The sequence below is a fragment of the Psittacula echo genome, assembly GCF_963264785.1.
Source record: "Psittacula echo genome assembly, chromosome: 5".
In the NCBI taxonomy this organism is placed as follows: Eukaryota; Metazoa; Chordata; class Aves; order Psittaciformes; family Psittacidae; genus Psittacula; species Psittacula echo.
The window spans coordinates 90229062-90243810 of record NC_137739.1 but is presented as its reverse complement, the minus strand read 5'-3'; the positions used below and the strand labels follow the sequence as shown (position 1 = coordinate 90243810).

Here is a 14749-nt window from a genome sequence, read left to right as displayed (position 1 = left end):
CCAGATTTGTTGATCAGCACCAACTTCTCAATCCCCTGAGTTTCCCGCAGCTTCTTGGCAGCCTCAAGGTTGTCTACAATTACTTCATTGATGGTGTTGAGGACTGACACCACTGCATCCTCAGAGAGGTTTTTGGCTGGGGTCTGCTGGCCTCCGGGCAGGTTCTTCACTAGGTTGGGGATGGCATGCTTACCTGGGGAGGGAAAAGAGCTGGGCATGAGCAAGCAAGAAAGAGGTCTGCAAGGGAAAAATCACTGCAGAAGGACCAGTGACCCGTTCTGATGTCCCTCTCAGCACATGCTGCTCTGGGACAGCAGCAGCAGACACTGGACTGATGCCATGCCCACACACTTCCTCAGCTCAGGAGGACGTCCCTGCATGACCCGGATGGATGGAGCCCATGTCCCACCCCATGCAGCCCTCACCTATCAGCTCCTTGTTGCGCAGGTCCACGGCCAGGTTGCGCAGGGCTCCGGCTGCAGCTTTCACCACACGCTCGCTGTCGTGGCTCAGGAGGTCGGCGATGGCGGAGAGCCCCTTCTCCTGGCGCAGTGCCGCACGGATGCAGCGCCCGTACTGTGGGGCAGAGGCACAGCACACAGGGTCACCCGGGCAGGCACGGCCCCCCCACTGCGGGGGACACCCCCGGGAGCCTTCCCACCACCCTCATCTTGGGAACCAAGGGTCCTGGCTTCACCCACAGTGAGACTGCAAAGGTCCCACTCCTGTCCAAAAGCCCCCCCTCAACAGGCCAGCCAAGCAGCTTCCCAGATGGTCTTTCCAACCACATCAAAAGAATGCATGTCCAGGATCTGTGCAGCAGCCCCGATCCTCATTCCCTGTCCCCAGCATACGGAAGGGAAGGAATGGCAGTGAGCCCACTGCAGGCAGGGACACAAGACAGGCAGCCTTTGGGAACACACAAGGGGCAGAGAGCACAGAGCCCTTAACAGCACAGGAGAGACCTGATCCACACATGAACTGTGCTGTTAAACATCCTTCCTGAGCAGGGAGCCCCGTACAAAGCGAACAGCCTGAAACGGCAGAGCCGAGGCCATCCACAGCTCTGCTGGAACCCCATGAGTGATGCTCTCGCTCCCCAAAGCTCCTTCCCTACAGCACAGATGAACATGGACAGGGCCAGCTCCAAAGGCACTCACCGTCCAGCTGCCAGCACACAGGTTCTGAATGGCTCCCGCCGAAGCCTCCAGGATGGCTGGGGTCTTGCTTTCCTTCAGCAAGGAGATGTATATCCGAACCACTTCTGGCTGGAAGAGGAGCTCGTAGCCTGCCAGAGAACATGAAGGACTTATCAAGGGCTCTGCTCACATGTGACTAATTCCAAAGGGGCACTGCGGGGCAGGCGAGGCTGGGAGCATTGACCCAAGCTCCCTGCTTCCTGGAAGCTGGATCCTGGGTATGGTGGGAACCAGGCTGCCCCCCAGCCCCAGCCCTGATGAGGGATGCCATGCTGCTGCCCAGAGTCCCCAGTGCACTGCTGCAGTTCAGGAGGGCTCTGGGCTGAGCTGCAGCACCGCTGACTTCAGCGAGGAGACCTCAGCTTCAGTAAAGCTGAAGTACCGAGATGAGGGCATGGGCTGGGGCAAGCCTGGCAGCCAGGCGCTGTGCAGCAGGAAGAAGGGGGGGACACCTCGAGCAAGCTGCCACCAACCCCACGCTGAAGCAGCTTGGGCTGAGCTCACCCTCAGACTGAAGGCACCTGCTCTCCAGCTCCCGCTGCCCCAGCACGTGGGCAGGGATCAGGCCTTCAAGTATGAACTCTTTTCCATGGAAACATATGCCCACAGGTGACTTGTAAAGCAGCAGCGAGATTGCACTTTACAACTGTAAAAGTTTGCAAGCTTGAGTTTTCCACCTTGTTCTCTATTCTCAGCTGTGGTGAGGGACATCTCTGGCCCCCAAAGACAGAGCAGGCGGCTCCTCAGGCTTCCACCAGAGATGGTACTGACTCTTCTCACAGCCTGGGTCAGCCTGAGGAGCCATCACTGCACAGTGGAGCTGCTCACATCATCAGGTCTGCCCTGAGCTTTCTTGTGAGCCTTCTAGCTTAACTCTTCATACCCCTGGGAGCAGCAGGGTCCTCCCAGGAACCACAGGGTGCTCTGGGGCAGAAGGAGCTGAATTCAAGCCCTGAACTGAATTCAATGCCCACTGCTCGGGCAGCCAGCAAGGGGCTGTGATTCACAGCCCTCACGAGATTGAGAGGCTTGTCCCCAAGAGATTCTTGGCATGATCCTTCCTCACACTCACGCTGGAGAACACTTTAAGGCAGGGTTTAGGCTTTAAATCCTGCCTGTTCTTCATGCCCATAGGAGAAGAGCAGGAAAGAGGGCAAATGTGCTGGGAATTCTGAGACCACCACCACAGAGTGCTACCCCTCCCGAGGCTCTGTCATCATGCTGACCCTCTGTCTCTAGGGCAATAGTTGCCTTCCCAGGAAGCCTGTCTCAAGGCAGCACTAACCACCGAGCACAAGCAGCATCCTCACAATGCCTGTGCCAGAGCTGGTGTTTTAACAGGCACTTGGGCAACCAGAAACAGACCTCCTCCAAACCAAACCCCTGCTCAGCTGAGCGGCTCACTTTAATGGTGAGCTCTACTCACTCCCCTCCTGGACTGCTTGTGCAAGAGCAGCCCTGCAGAGCCCAGCCTTCCACAGACCCCCCCAGGAACATACCTTTGGCTGGAGTTGCTCTTTTGGGAAAATCCACTGTTTCGGCACCAGGGTCTTCTGGGAGCTTCTTACCTTCAAAGGGCAAACAGAGGAGTCAGACACCTCTTCTCCCCACCCACCTCAGCCCAACAGCTCTTTGCCACTTGCTCCAAGGACAAGTCCAGAGGTGAGCTGAAGCCAAGCTACTAGCACGTAGCTGGGGCAGAACCAAAGCAGGCCAGAGCAAGCACCCATCAATCCAACCATGAGAGAAGTAGAACCAGGAGCACACTCACCTCTGGAGAACCACTCGTCTATTGGCGAAGCGGAGAGAAGGACAGGAGAGAGGGAAGGCAGGAGGAGAGAAGTGCCAACAGCATCATGGGGCAGATCATTCGGCAAGAAAGCAAAGGATGGGGAAGGGGCAAACAGGAGAGAAGGGAAGGTGTGGAGTTAGCGGCCATTTCTGCGTCACCATCCCGCCACCACAGAAACCCACCAGTAGCTTGTGTCAAACGCTTTGGGTAAGCCAAGCAGCAGGTCCCAAAGCCAGGGGAGGCATGGACCACTGTACCTCCAGAGAACTGCAGTTTAACCCTCACACAAGAGATGCCAGAGCAGGAGCACAGAGACCCCAGACCACCCTCAAGCCCCACTGTAGAGCTGCCTTTATCCCACCTCCCTCCATGCTGCTGCCACCACACGAACCTTTGCCCTTCTTGGCACCAAAGCAGCTTGCAGCGTGGGGCCCGGCGTTGTTGGCAGGGGCCAGGGGTGTCTCCTGGTAACGCTCAGCATGGGGGATCTCCCGGTGAACTTGGTAGGACAAGTTTCTCAGCAGGCACACGCAGTTCTCCACCAGCTACAGACAAAACCAGGTTTGGCTTGGAGCACCCGTGCCCAAGTCTTGCCCATCCCATGTCTGAGTGAAGGCCTCATCACAGCCTGTGAGCCAGGCCAAGGGAATCTGATCTCGTCCCAGAAAGAGATTCAGCTCCACTTTTGCTGCAGCATGTTCCCATCCCACACCAGGCATGGCCAGGTCTGCGTACACGAGTTCATGCTCTGCCAGGCCAAAATCCTTCTGCCATGAGCATGGAAGCTCCAGGGAAAGGCTGAAGGAAAACTCAAGCCAAGGCCTTGTCAAGGCAGATCAGGAAGCCCTGAACCAGGGGATACCACTATCGGGTGAGTGACGCCAGCAGACCCCTGTGAGCGGAGTGCCAGCCACCTCCTGGTCAATGTGTGCAGCTCACATCCCACACAGGCTCTCTCTTCTCAAGTGGAGGCTGGGGAAAGGCATGAGCCTGGACTGGGCTCTCCCAAGCTGGTCCTGTCAGTCCAAGTCCCTCCCTGATGAAGATTCCACCCATCCATTCTTCATCTGTCCTGGGACGAATCCAGCTCCAGCCACCATGAACAGAGAGCGCTGCTGGAGCTGGCTGCCAAGGGCAGAGCTCTACACGTGCCCCGTGCTGGTACCTTGCTGTCCGAGTCCTTCTGGCCGATCTCAGACTGGACAATGTAGATGAGAGCATCCACCAGCCCGTCACACTCCCGCAGCTTCCGACGGGCCTCGCTCCGCTCCGAGCTCACATTCCTGGCAGGCAAGAGAGAAGCAGCATGGGAGAGAGAGCTGAGGGCAGGCGTGGAGCTGCCAGCACCCAGCAGAGCTCAGACAGAGCAAAGCTCCTGAAGTTCCCCTTCACTGGGAGAAACTCCTCCAAATCCAAGGACTGCATCACCAGGAGCTGTCTTGGGAGAGCAGCTCCTCCTCGGCAGCCCGAGAAAGCCACCAGGAGCAGCCAAGAAGCAGCGTTACCACGGCCCCAGCCCATGCCAGCGCTCCAGCAGCAGTTGGTAGCCCCCTCCCGTACCTAAGGCAGCCAGCGGTGTTGGTGAGCACCGACTCCCACTCGATGTGGCGCGGTTTGGAGTCCTCGTTGGGTTCCCTCTCCCAGCCTGAACGGGGAATCACTACCTCATCGGTCAGAGCATGTAGTGCATGATCCACGATGGCCATCTTGATGGAGTCATGCGAGGACAGGTTCCACAGTGTTCCTGCAATGCCACAGGCAGGAGGTGATCAGACCACAAGGGCTTAAAAAACCTCACGCTGTGGATCCCTCACTCAACAGATGAGCCCCTCCTCTCCTCCCTTAGCCATTACCCGTGATGACCTCTGTGAGGTCCATGTCATGGGCCTTCCGCAGCAGGCGAACCAGAGCAGGCACCCCATCGCAGTTCTTGATGGCAATCTTATTGTCTTGGTCCTTGCCGAAGGAGATATTCTTGAGGGCTCCACAGGCACCGTAGTGCACCTCTTTCTTGGGGTGGTCCAGCAACCCCACAAGCACAGGAATGCCCTTCAGCTTGCGCACCTCCGTCTTCACCTTGTCGTTGCGGTAGCAGAGATGCTGCAGGTAGGCGGCTGCGTTGGACTTGACGGTGTCCAGGCGGAAGCTGAGCATGGCGATCACCTCCGGCAGCTCCGGCTGGCGCCAGCTCCCCGCGCCAGGGCCTCCCTTCCGCAGGCTGTCCAGGCTGGCCAAGCTGCCGCGCTCGTGCTGGGCCAGGGGCGCCCAGTAGTACCGGTCAGGAGCCACCTCATCCACCAGCATGTCCTCGTAACTCCTGCCAGAGAACACAGCAGCGTCAGCACAAGACTCAGACCTGGGGGGTGCTGAGCCTCCTCCAGCCCATCCCAGGATGGGCTGAAGCGCACACAGTGCCTAGGCACCGGCAGCCCACTGGCATGCACTGGGCAGACCCCCATTGAGGCTGGCAGCCAGGCAGCAGAGCAGTGCGGGGGCACCCTCCTGCTCCCCACACAGGATCCAGCTGCAGGAGGGCACCCCCAGGCATGCCCAGGCCTGCTCAGGGAGCAGGCGATTGCCCCACAGGAGAAGGCAGCCCCAAGAGCTATTCCAGCCCCTCCCCACCCACCGGGCTCAGGTCAGAGGCAGGACCCGGGTCTCCGCATGACCCCCACGGAGGCAGGAACGAGCCCCGAGGCACAAAAAGCCATTGGGGGCTGTGACCACTAGAGGGCAAGCTCATTCCAGCACATTGCTGGGAGAGATCCCTCGCCCGGGAGCTCCGCAGCCCGTACCCGGCACCGCACGGGCACAGGCGGCTCCCAGGGCCGTCCAGCTCCACGAACCATGGCGACAGCAGTTTTACACGGAGCTCCAACTCTTTTGCCCGCAGACGCCCGGCGATGCACACAAGTGGCACTGGCTGCCCAGGGACAGGCTCAGCCGCGTATCAAGGGATTGCAGGGATCAACTTCGCTGCTCCCAACTCAGGCACAGGGGAGAGCAGCGCTCCCACAGCCCCTTGCCCTGCTGGAAGTTCCCAGCAGCACTGGGAATGAGCCCCAACAAGCACATGGAAGCTGAAAGTGCAACTATTGCCCCAAGGTGACACGGAACACCCCAAAACATGCAGTACCAAAATCCTGGGTTCTCACCCCAATTCTGTTGTCACTGACAACCTCACCCTTCCCCAGCCCGGCCAAGGGATCCAGGGATTTTCTGCAGAAGGGGATGGGAGGGGATGTGGCACTTAAACGAGGGGCCTGACCCCCGCTGTCACCGGGCTGTGCCAGGGCACCAAGGACACAGGACCAAGGTCCGGGGTGAGGCACCATTCCCAGCTCACATCTGCCCTGGGCACAGCTCGGCCACCTCTTGAGCTCCCAGACGAGGCTCTGGCAGCAGGGAAAGCTTCACAGAGGATGACAGCAGGTTCTGCTCCCTGCACCCCCGCTTCCTACAGCCTCTGTCATGGCACTTGCCAAAAGCACTGGCCCTGTGTGGCAGCCACCCCGGTGCCACCGCGGGTGGTGGCAGTGGGCTCCGAGGTCGGCTGTCAGCAAATCCCCAGAGAAATAGCTGCTCCGAGGCGCCGAGCAGCCTGGCCATGCCAGGGAGTCACTCCTGTGGCTGTGGGGCACGGAGCCCAGTGCTCAGTGTCAGCCCCCCCTCCATCCCGCAGCAGGACAGGGCAGCAGCAAGACCACGGCACAGGGTGCCCAGAGAAGCTGTGGCTGCCCCATCCCTGGCAGTGCTCAAGGCCAGGTTGGACACAGGGGCTTGGAGCAAGCTGCTCCAGTGGAAGGGGTCCCTGCCCGTGGCAGGGGTTGGAGCTGGAGGAGCTTTAAGGTCCTTTCCCACCCAAACCAGGCTGGGATTCCATGATCTAAGATGCAGGCAGGTGCCAGCACTGCGAAGAAGCCACCCAATGCTCACCAACACAGCCCAGTTGGCCTTTCTCGTATGTCCCAAAAGGGAGCTCCTGCCCACCCCCAAGGACCCCTCAGTGCCAGATCCCTCCAGGTATGGGGCTGTCCAGGAGGGGGAGCACACCCCATGCTGCCACTGAACCCCGTTCTCTCTGCCCCTGCAGAGAGGGAGCTACAAGAGGAGCCACAGGAGAGACCCATGTGCTGTGTGACCATGGCGTGTCCGTGTGCCTGGCCCGCTGCTGCCCTGAAGGAGGTCATTAACAGCCAGGCCCCTGCTCAAGACAAACAGCGCTGGGGCAGGGAGATGCTGATCATGCTGCTCCATTCCCGCAATGGTAACTGAGAAGCAGGGGACAAGCCAAGCGCAACAGCGCCTGGATTCCACAGATTGCTGTGATGGTTATCAGAGGGGGAGGCAGAGCCTGCTCATGGGCCACATCAGCCGTTCTCCCATACCCTGCCCATTGCCCATCCTTGCAGGACAAGGTGACAGCTCCACCAGGGCTGCTTCTTGGCCGTGGGACCTTCTCCCTCTGCTGTGACCCAAGCCCCCCAGTGTCCTGCCTGGCCATAGCTCCTGTACCTGTCCTCCAGGATCTGGAAAGGTGGAAGGAGCATGGACACCACCCAGCCCAGCATAGAGGGCTTATGGTCTCAAAGACCAAGCAGATCAGGCCACTCAGGGAGGGCTCTTGCTCCTGTGTGTTGGGTGGGACATGAACCCAGGGAGGGTTTGCAACCCAGGGCGCTTTTTTGTATTTGCTTGCATTCCCTTTCCCTCCAGCCCCAGCTGGAGCAGAGCAGCCACGGGTCAGGCACTTGCTTAAACCTCCCCTGCCCACCTGCTCACTGCGGGACCCAAGGCCACGGGCTCAGAGCAGCCAGTGCTGGCATCTCGAGGCTGCCCGTTGGGTGTGGGCAGCTCCCATGGACACAGGCCCCAGAGGCGAGGCGGGGAACCCATCGCGAGAGCAACTGCCCCGACTGGTTCAGCACAGCAACACACGCCTGTGCTGGCACAGCCCAAAGGACAAAGCTCCTCCTTCAGCCCTTCGGGAGCTGCCCTGGATTTACAGTGCGTGCCTCGAGCAGGGCGGATCTCTGGCAGTGGCTGGCAAGAGCCTCCTTCCCCTGGGTCTCCCTCCTGCCATGTTCTAGCTTAAGCAGCTTGTGCTCAGCCTTACCTGTCTCCCCCTACCCAGGGTGCTAGATGTACCTCCATCCCTATCTCTGGGACCCAGGCTCAGCCCCTCTCTCCATTCCTACCTCACCATCCCCCCAACCGTCCTCCAGCACCTCCCCAAACCCCACCTGAGCGGAGGCTTAAGGAGGCAGCAGCAGTGCCTGCGTGGGCACAATACATCAGTCTACAGAACTATTGCCTCAGGGATGCAGCATTCCAGGATGGGGCCGCATGCTGGCAGGACAGCGCAAGGACCACTGGAGCCCAAGGGCAGCCCCAGCCTCGTGGGGCACTAGCTCAGAGCCGGGCTGAGGGAGCCGCCAATCACCCACAGACAAGGGAGGGGGAGAAGCTGCTGGTGCTGAACAGGTTGAGCCACTTCTCTCAGCCTGCGGGTGAGGGCTGGTGAGGTCCTGGCCGTGCTGCAGCAATGCCATCTCCCCAGGGCACCGCGGGTCTGAGCACTGGTCTCAGCACCGCTCCTAGGGCTGCTGTGGGGCTGCGCCACGCATTGGGCACAGCTCCCGCAGGAACCCCAGCTGGGGAGCCGATGAACCTGCCCTCCCACCAGAACGGGTGGCACAGAAAGGGAAGGGCCTGGAGCTACATCCAACTGCCCAGTGGAACTCCTTGCTGCAGGAAGAGCAGCTCAATTAGCACCGACTTTTAACCACCAATTAAGCAGGCAATTAGAAGTGGATGCAAGCTTTCTCCTGCATGAGCTGAGCTTTCCCTTGGATGCGCTTTCTCCTGCGCATGCTGCGCCTGACTCAGCTCGTGCCTTTGTCTCTGCAATCCTCCTTCCTCCAACGAGGGTGAAGCGAGAGGGACCCCACAGCATCCCCCCTCCCCGTACCTGAGCCGCCGGCGGGGATCGGATGGGGTCCCTGCCCGCCGGGCCGTGCCATAGTCGGACATGAGCCCGTAGTCTGCGTCGTCGAAGCCCACACTGCGCTGGTCGTCCTCCAGGCCATACGGCTCGGGGTGGAAGTGGTTGAGGTCCATGTTGCTGCCCCCGACACGCACTTGAGGCTGGGGGCCGTAGATGTCCTGGCGGCTGGGAGCCCGGTAGGTGTCCATGGACGGGCGGTAGCGCTCGTCGATGCGGGTGACGCGGGACAGGCTGCCATAGCTGTGGTCGCTGCCCAGGTACCCGTCCTCGTAGGGGCGACCGTAGCCATCGGGGTAGTGGTAGTTCCGAGGGAGCGTGGCTGTGCCCGCCTGGCTCAGGAACCCGCTCGGGCCCCCACTCCCGTTCTTGCGGAAGTTCCTGTCCATGGTCTGGACGTAGTTGCTGGTGACGGGGGACGTTTCCAAAGGCAACCCGTCCGGCCCCACCGGCACCTGCTGCACCGTCCGGGTAGTCACCGTCTTCACCACTTTCTTCACCTAGAGGGATGGACGCAGGACACATTCCCGTCAGGAAACCCACCACAGCCCTGCATCCTCGGACTCCCCTTTCAGCCTGGCACCTCGCTCCAGGCAGATTTCACATCCCCGTTTCAGCTCATGTAGCAAGCTCGCTGATACCAGGGTATAGCACCCCAGCCATCAGGTCCCTGGCCAAAGACCTGTCCCTCCATGCTGCACCCAAGCCTGTACCGTGGTCTCTGTACGCCGGGTTGTCCCATCATCTGATGTCTCCACAGACACGACCGACATGGCCCCTTCTGGGTCCTCCTCCATGGTGTATGTCTCCTCCACGATCTGGCCCGGGTCCTGCATCCTGGGGATTGTGCTGTACAAGAGGTGGCTGTGGTCCTAAGGGGAGGAAGGGGCAGGCAGTCAGCCCCCCACTGTCAACATGGGCCTCCCTGGGACCAGCCTGGTAAGAGATCTCACCTCTTGGGGAACCCCGATATCCTCCTGCATGAGAACAGGTACCAACAATCCCACACCAAAGCCCCTTCAAGCCAGAGTGGCCACATCAGAAGCACAAGTCCCCCTCTCCCAGCTAGGGTGGAGGCACTGGAGCTTTGCCCTGCACCCCTAAGCCAGCCAGCAGGCTGCCGCAGCCAGAGGGCTCAGCTCCCCTTACCTGAGGCCCGTTGAGCTTCAGATCTTGGTATTTCTGCCTTTCCAGGTCAGCATCGCCCAAGAAACGGCCGTTCTGAAACACAGAGCACCACAGCAGGCCTGTTACTGCACCGATCTCCCACTGCTGGGATGCCATGTACCCGCTCCCCCCCTTCCCTGCCAGGCCCTGACCAGGCCACCTCCTGGATCTGAGAGCCACCCAGCGCACACCCCACGTGTCACCCCCAGGAGAGGCTCACGCTCCTTGGGCCTGTGTGACGTGCAGCAAAGCACCCCATTCCAGCCTGACAAGAGCTGGAGAACACATCATTCAGCCCCAGCGCTCCTGATGGAATGGCCCAGGCCCTTTCCTGCTCCCGGCACAGCCCTGGGGACCTTCCACATCCTCTGGGGCAGCAGCCACAGGCAACGTCCTGGCAGGACCGCAAGGGAAGAGCATGGCTGCTCGGTGGCTGTTGCAGGGTGCTTCTGTTGGACCTCCCCTGCCCAGCCCACACATCTCCTACAACCACCTTCCACAGCCAGCAAGGGACCCGCCTCCTGCACACCACCACACACCAGCCCTCCAAGCACCCCTCTCCACAACAAAGCCCAGGAAAGGGAGGACAGGAGGAGGGAGACTCAGGCCAAGGCAGATGAAACCACACTTCCAGCCCTGCAGAAGAGAGATCTCTCCCAGCCCTGGTTTGGCCGTTTGGGGGATAAACAGAAACTCCAGGGACTCGCCCATTGTCATATGAGAGAGAGACAAACTTGCACTTCCCCACAGCTACACACCAATCCCTGCAGTTCAACCACCTTCCGAGAAGCTGAGTGGGATGGGGAGCAAAGATGCCCTGGTACTGAATACAGCCTGCCTCCGATCTCCATGAAACCAAACCAGAGCTGGCCTGGCAGCAAGACGCTCCAGCTCTGCAGACCCAGATCCTCTTCCTTCCCGCAAGGCTCTGGCTTTGCACATCCCCAGGTCACCTTCAGCACCATCAGTGTTCAAGAGCAGCCTAAGCCCTCCTCCACCTCACATCCAAGGAGGGCCAACGGGAGTGCCCAGAGCTGCCTGCACCGAGGAGGGCTGATGTGGACGGGGGCTCCGGGAGCCTCCGCAGCCCCCGCTGCTGGGGCTTTACCTGGTGCCGCCGGGGCAGCGTGCCGTTGGCCAAGCCCGGGCCGGCGTCCTGCGGGGAGACCCGGACTCGCTCCAGCTGGGCTGAGACGTGGCGCCGCTCCTCCTCGAGCGCCCGCGTCAGCTTCTCGAACTGTGCCTCCTGCTCCTTGACAGAGGCAAGGATGCTGGCGGTCGACTCCACCTCCGAGTCGTCCATGGGTGCCGGGTGCCCAGGGTGGGCAGGGTGGGATGGAGGGCACAGGGAGGCACAAGCGGAGGCTGCTTGGCGTCAGGCGAGGGGAAGAAAAGTGACCCAGAAGGGCAGGAGCCCCTCTCTGCACTGCATGGGATTCGGGAAGGAAGGAGGGAGAAGAGCGGTCAGAAGAGACTGATTTCAGTGAGACAGATACTCAGAACAGGGAAAAAATGATCTCGTGGCATTCCCACCCATTCCCACCCACCAGCAAGCTGGCAAGAGGGTCCTGGGGCAGCACAGCCCAGGCATGACTTGGATGTTCCCTGCCCCAGGATTTAAGCTTGGAGAAGTGGCACTTTGGGTCAGAAAGTGCTCCCCCATCACAGCAAGCAGCTGGGATTGAGCCAGGGTCAGAGGAGCTGCTCTGTGCTGAGGTTTCCTCTTCCCACAAGGGCCCTCCTCAGGCCTCACAGAACTGCTGCTCTCAGGGAGGGGAGGGCAGGTCCTGGGGCAGAACAGGGGATGCTCCCAGAGAATGAGAAGTGACCCACATCCCATTATCTCACCAGGGAAGGAGGGAGACGCTGTCACTTATATACTCCCTCTTCCTCAGTATGATACAAGGTGGGGGCACAGCCTCCACAACACAGCTCTTTCCTACCCAGGAAAGAGGACGAAGTCGGAGAGGATCCCCCTAAAGAGGACCCGATGAGTCCCTTTGCTGCCAAAACTCACCACCCTCCAGCTTCTCACCAGGGTTCCCAAGTCTGCAGCTACCCCAGGAAGTGCTCAGCCCACAGATCTAGGGATGGTCACTGGCTTGGACCCCTCTAACATCCCCTCCCCAGGAAGGGCAGTGAAGCAGCACACCCCAATCAACAATTGACAGAGAAAGGCAATATTATTCCATACAGACCTGTCAGAGGAAGAAGTTCAGGTTTGATTGGCAAAGGCACGGGACAGCCAGGTCAGACGCAGAGAGTCATGGGAGGAATAGCCCAGCCACCACAGTGAGGAAGCAGGAGGGAAGAGAGCTGCAGGGACAGCAGGAGGAGGTCAAAATCACACACGTGAACGCAAACGGCAGGGGGGAGGCAGCGGCCGGGAACGGGCTCTCCCCTCCCACCCCTCTGCACCGGGGGACGGAGCCGGGGCCGGCGGGGTTCCCACAGCAGCCCCCAGCCCCTCCCTCTGCCGGGGCAGCGGCACAGGCGGGCGGGCTCAGCCCGGCCCTCGGGGCCCGCAGCTCTGCCCGAGCCCGCGCAGGCGTGCGGGGACTCGCCCGCGGCTGCTTTCCCACGGTGCGCGGCAGCGGCGCTGCCCCCGCCGGGGAGACGGGGCCGGAGCAGGGCCCCGAGAATTAACTCCCTCGAGCGCATCCACACGGAGCCCTTCTGGAAATGCCCCCCCGCTCCTCCCTGCAGCCCTGGCACTGACCGCGCTCCACAGCACCGCCACGACCGGGCCCGTGAGGCCGGGTTGGTTTGCACAAGCCTCAGCACATTCAAACGTCCGCTCACCAACACCCTGCAATCTGCCCTCACCAAAACCCCAGCGCTTCCACCCATGCCCACGTGTGCCCATGGAGCCGTGGCACATGGACCCCAGCCGGCCCCAGCTCCCAGTGCTCGGTCCCAGCCGGGCTGGGATTGTCGCTGCCCAGCCTGCACCCCGGGTCCAAGTGCCCAAGCAGGCTCCTGAAGGGTCCCAGACAGGACTCCTGGCTCCTGCCCGGGTCCTCCACTCCCCACACCTTGCGACAGGTACACCCCGAGGCTTCTTCCAGCACACCAACTCCCCAAGCCTTCTATGGAGATGCAGGGGCAGCTCTGACCCTGCTGCTGGAGGTCTCACCTGCACCGTGGCTTTGCAAGGGATCCTGCTCAGGAGAGGCCTGGTGCCTCCCACAGCAGCGCTGACGCATCCGACTCTCACCCTTGAGTCACACACTCAGTTTTGGTGGGCATCCACCCAAAGCACCTCAAGCACGGGCACAGACCCGGGGCCTCTGGGACCCACTGGAGGTCACCAACACGGGGCAGGGCTGCAGGGCCCAGCTCCGCAGGGAGGCGCTGAGGAGAGGCAGCCTGGACCCACCAGCTCCAGCCCTCAACCACAGGACAAGGGACATCTTGCAACGTCCAAGACTTCCCCATCAGGTCAGGGATGGTCCTACCCCCCCCCACACTGCGAACACCCAGAACCCTGCCAAAGCCCCCCTGGCTCGTGGTGATTCACCTCCAGCACGGTGTTTAACTGAGCCCTTTTAAAGACAGGAACAGCCGCTGCAGAGAAGAGATACTCCTCGACACGACCTTGCCCGAGTAGCTGTGCTCCCATCTAACACCTTCCCAGGCAGCCCTTGACCATCTCTATGCAGAAGAGGCAGATTTTGGGGTGCGTGAGGATGGAGCCAGCGCGCTGGCCTCAAGAGCAGATTTAGCTGAGCCCCTGCTCTTGTGAACGGGCTTCACTTGCTGGCAAGCAGCCTCAGCAGTAAGCAGCAAGAGCAGAGCAGCAGGGTTGGTCTCTGGGAAGGCAGAGGAGAGCCAGCAGCCCCAGCAGATATCAGCAGCCCCACAGAGCCAGCAACGCTGCCCCAGTGCCACGTCCCCACCTCTCACGTCCCCCTGGGAACACAGCCCGGAGAATGTGGAACTAACAATGAAGCTTGCAGGGCCCTCATGGGCCCCAGATAAGAGGCCAGAGCAGCCAAGGCTGTTTCCTTCCCGTCCCTTCCACTGGGAGTAAACACAACAGCAGGGGGAAGGAACAGGACAGGTCCCTCACCCGACAGCTCTCCCTGTCCCCTGCACTCACCAAGGCCCCTCCAGCCCAGGCAGGAGGATGTGTGGGGTCACACAGAGGCCCCCCCCTTCCCCTTTGGGCCCCCAGACCAGAGCAGGAAGCCTCAGGGAGAGGAGGCAGCCAAGGGGCTTTAGGGAGCCTCTTGCACCAGGGCAGGCACAGGAGGGGCTGGGGGGGCCATGGCTCTGCAAAGCCATCGACACGGAGCTGCTCAGGAGCAGCCACAGCAGGGTCACCCCGGGGTCAGGGCTGGAGCTCTCGCTGCATACCTGAGCAGGGGCACAGCTCCACCACGGACCAGCAGAACGGGGGTACCCGCGGTCAGGGGGGGCTCCCCCAGCTCTGCTCCTGAGGCTGCCACCACCAGCACCGCCTCCTCCCTCCGCACTCGTCCCAGCCATCGAGACTCCATCGATCCAGGATTAAAGACATAATTACTGAGAGGCAGTGCCAGGGCCAGAGCTGGAGCCGGCGCTGCCCGCAGCCGCCCGCCAGCA

The 14749-nt window shown here is 61.1% G+C and overlaps 1 protein-coding gene across 4 annotated transcripts in view; it reads right to left on the bottom strand.

Annotated features, from left to right (window-relative positions):
• Positions 1–14749, bottom strand: part of CTNND1 (catenin delta 1) — a gene marked incomplete at its 3' end in the record, with an annotated part of 28440 nt that overhangs the window by 3317 nt on the left and 10374 nt on the right. For 3 of the 4 annotated variants that reach the window (XM_080619131.1, XM_080619132.1, XM_080619129.1), the window contains exons 2-15: positions 12361–12478; positions 11271–11588; positions 10145–10216; positions 9949–9972; positions 9709–9867; positions 8963–9495; positions 4845–5308; positions 4552–4735; positions 4157–4274; positions 3383–3536; positions 2699–2767; positions 1161–1288; positions 426–576; positions 1–193 (exon numbers count right to left, since the gene is read on the bottom strand). In XM_080619131.1, coding sequence (XP_080475257.1) covers positions 1–193; positions 426–576; positions 1161–1288; positions 2699–2767; positions 3383–3536; positions 4157–4274; positions 4552–4735; positions 4845–5308; positions 8963–9495; positions 9709–9867; positions 9949–9972; positions 10145–10216; positions 11271–11465 — 2444 coding nt within the window. In that variant the 5' untranslated portion in view covers positions 11466–11588; positions 12361–12478. The remainder of the gene's footprint in view (positions 194–425; positions 577–1160; positions 1289–2698; positions 2768–3382; positions 3537–4156; positions 4275–4551; positions 4736–4844; positions 5309–8962; positions 9496–9708; positions 9868–9948; positions 9973–10144; positions 10217–11270; positions 11589–12360; positions 12479–14749) is intronic. The other variant, XM_080619130.1, reaches the window with a different exon arrangement.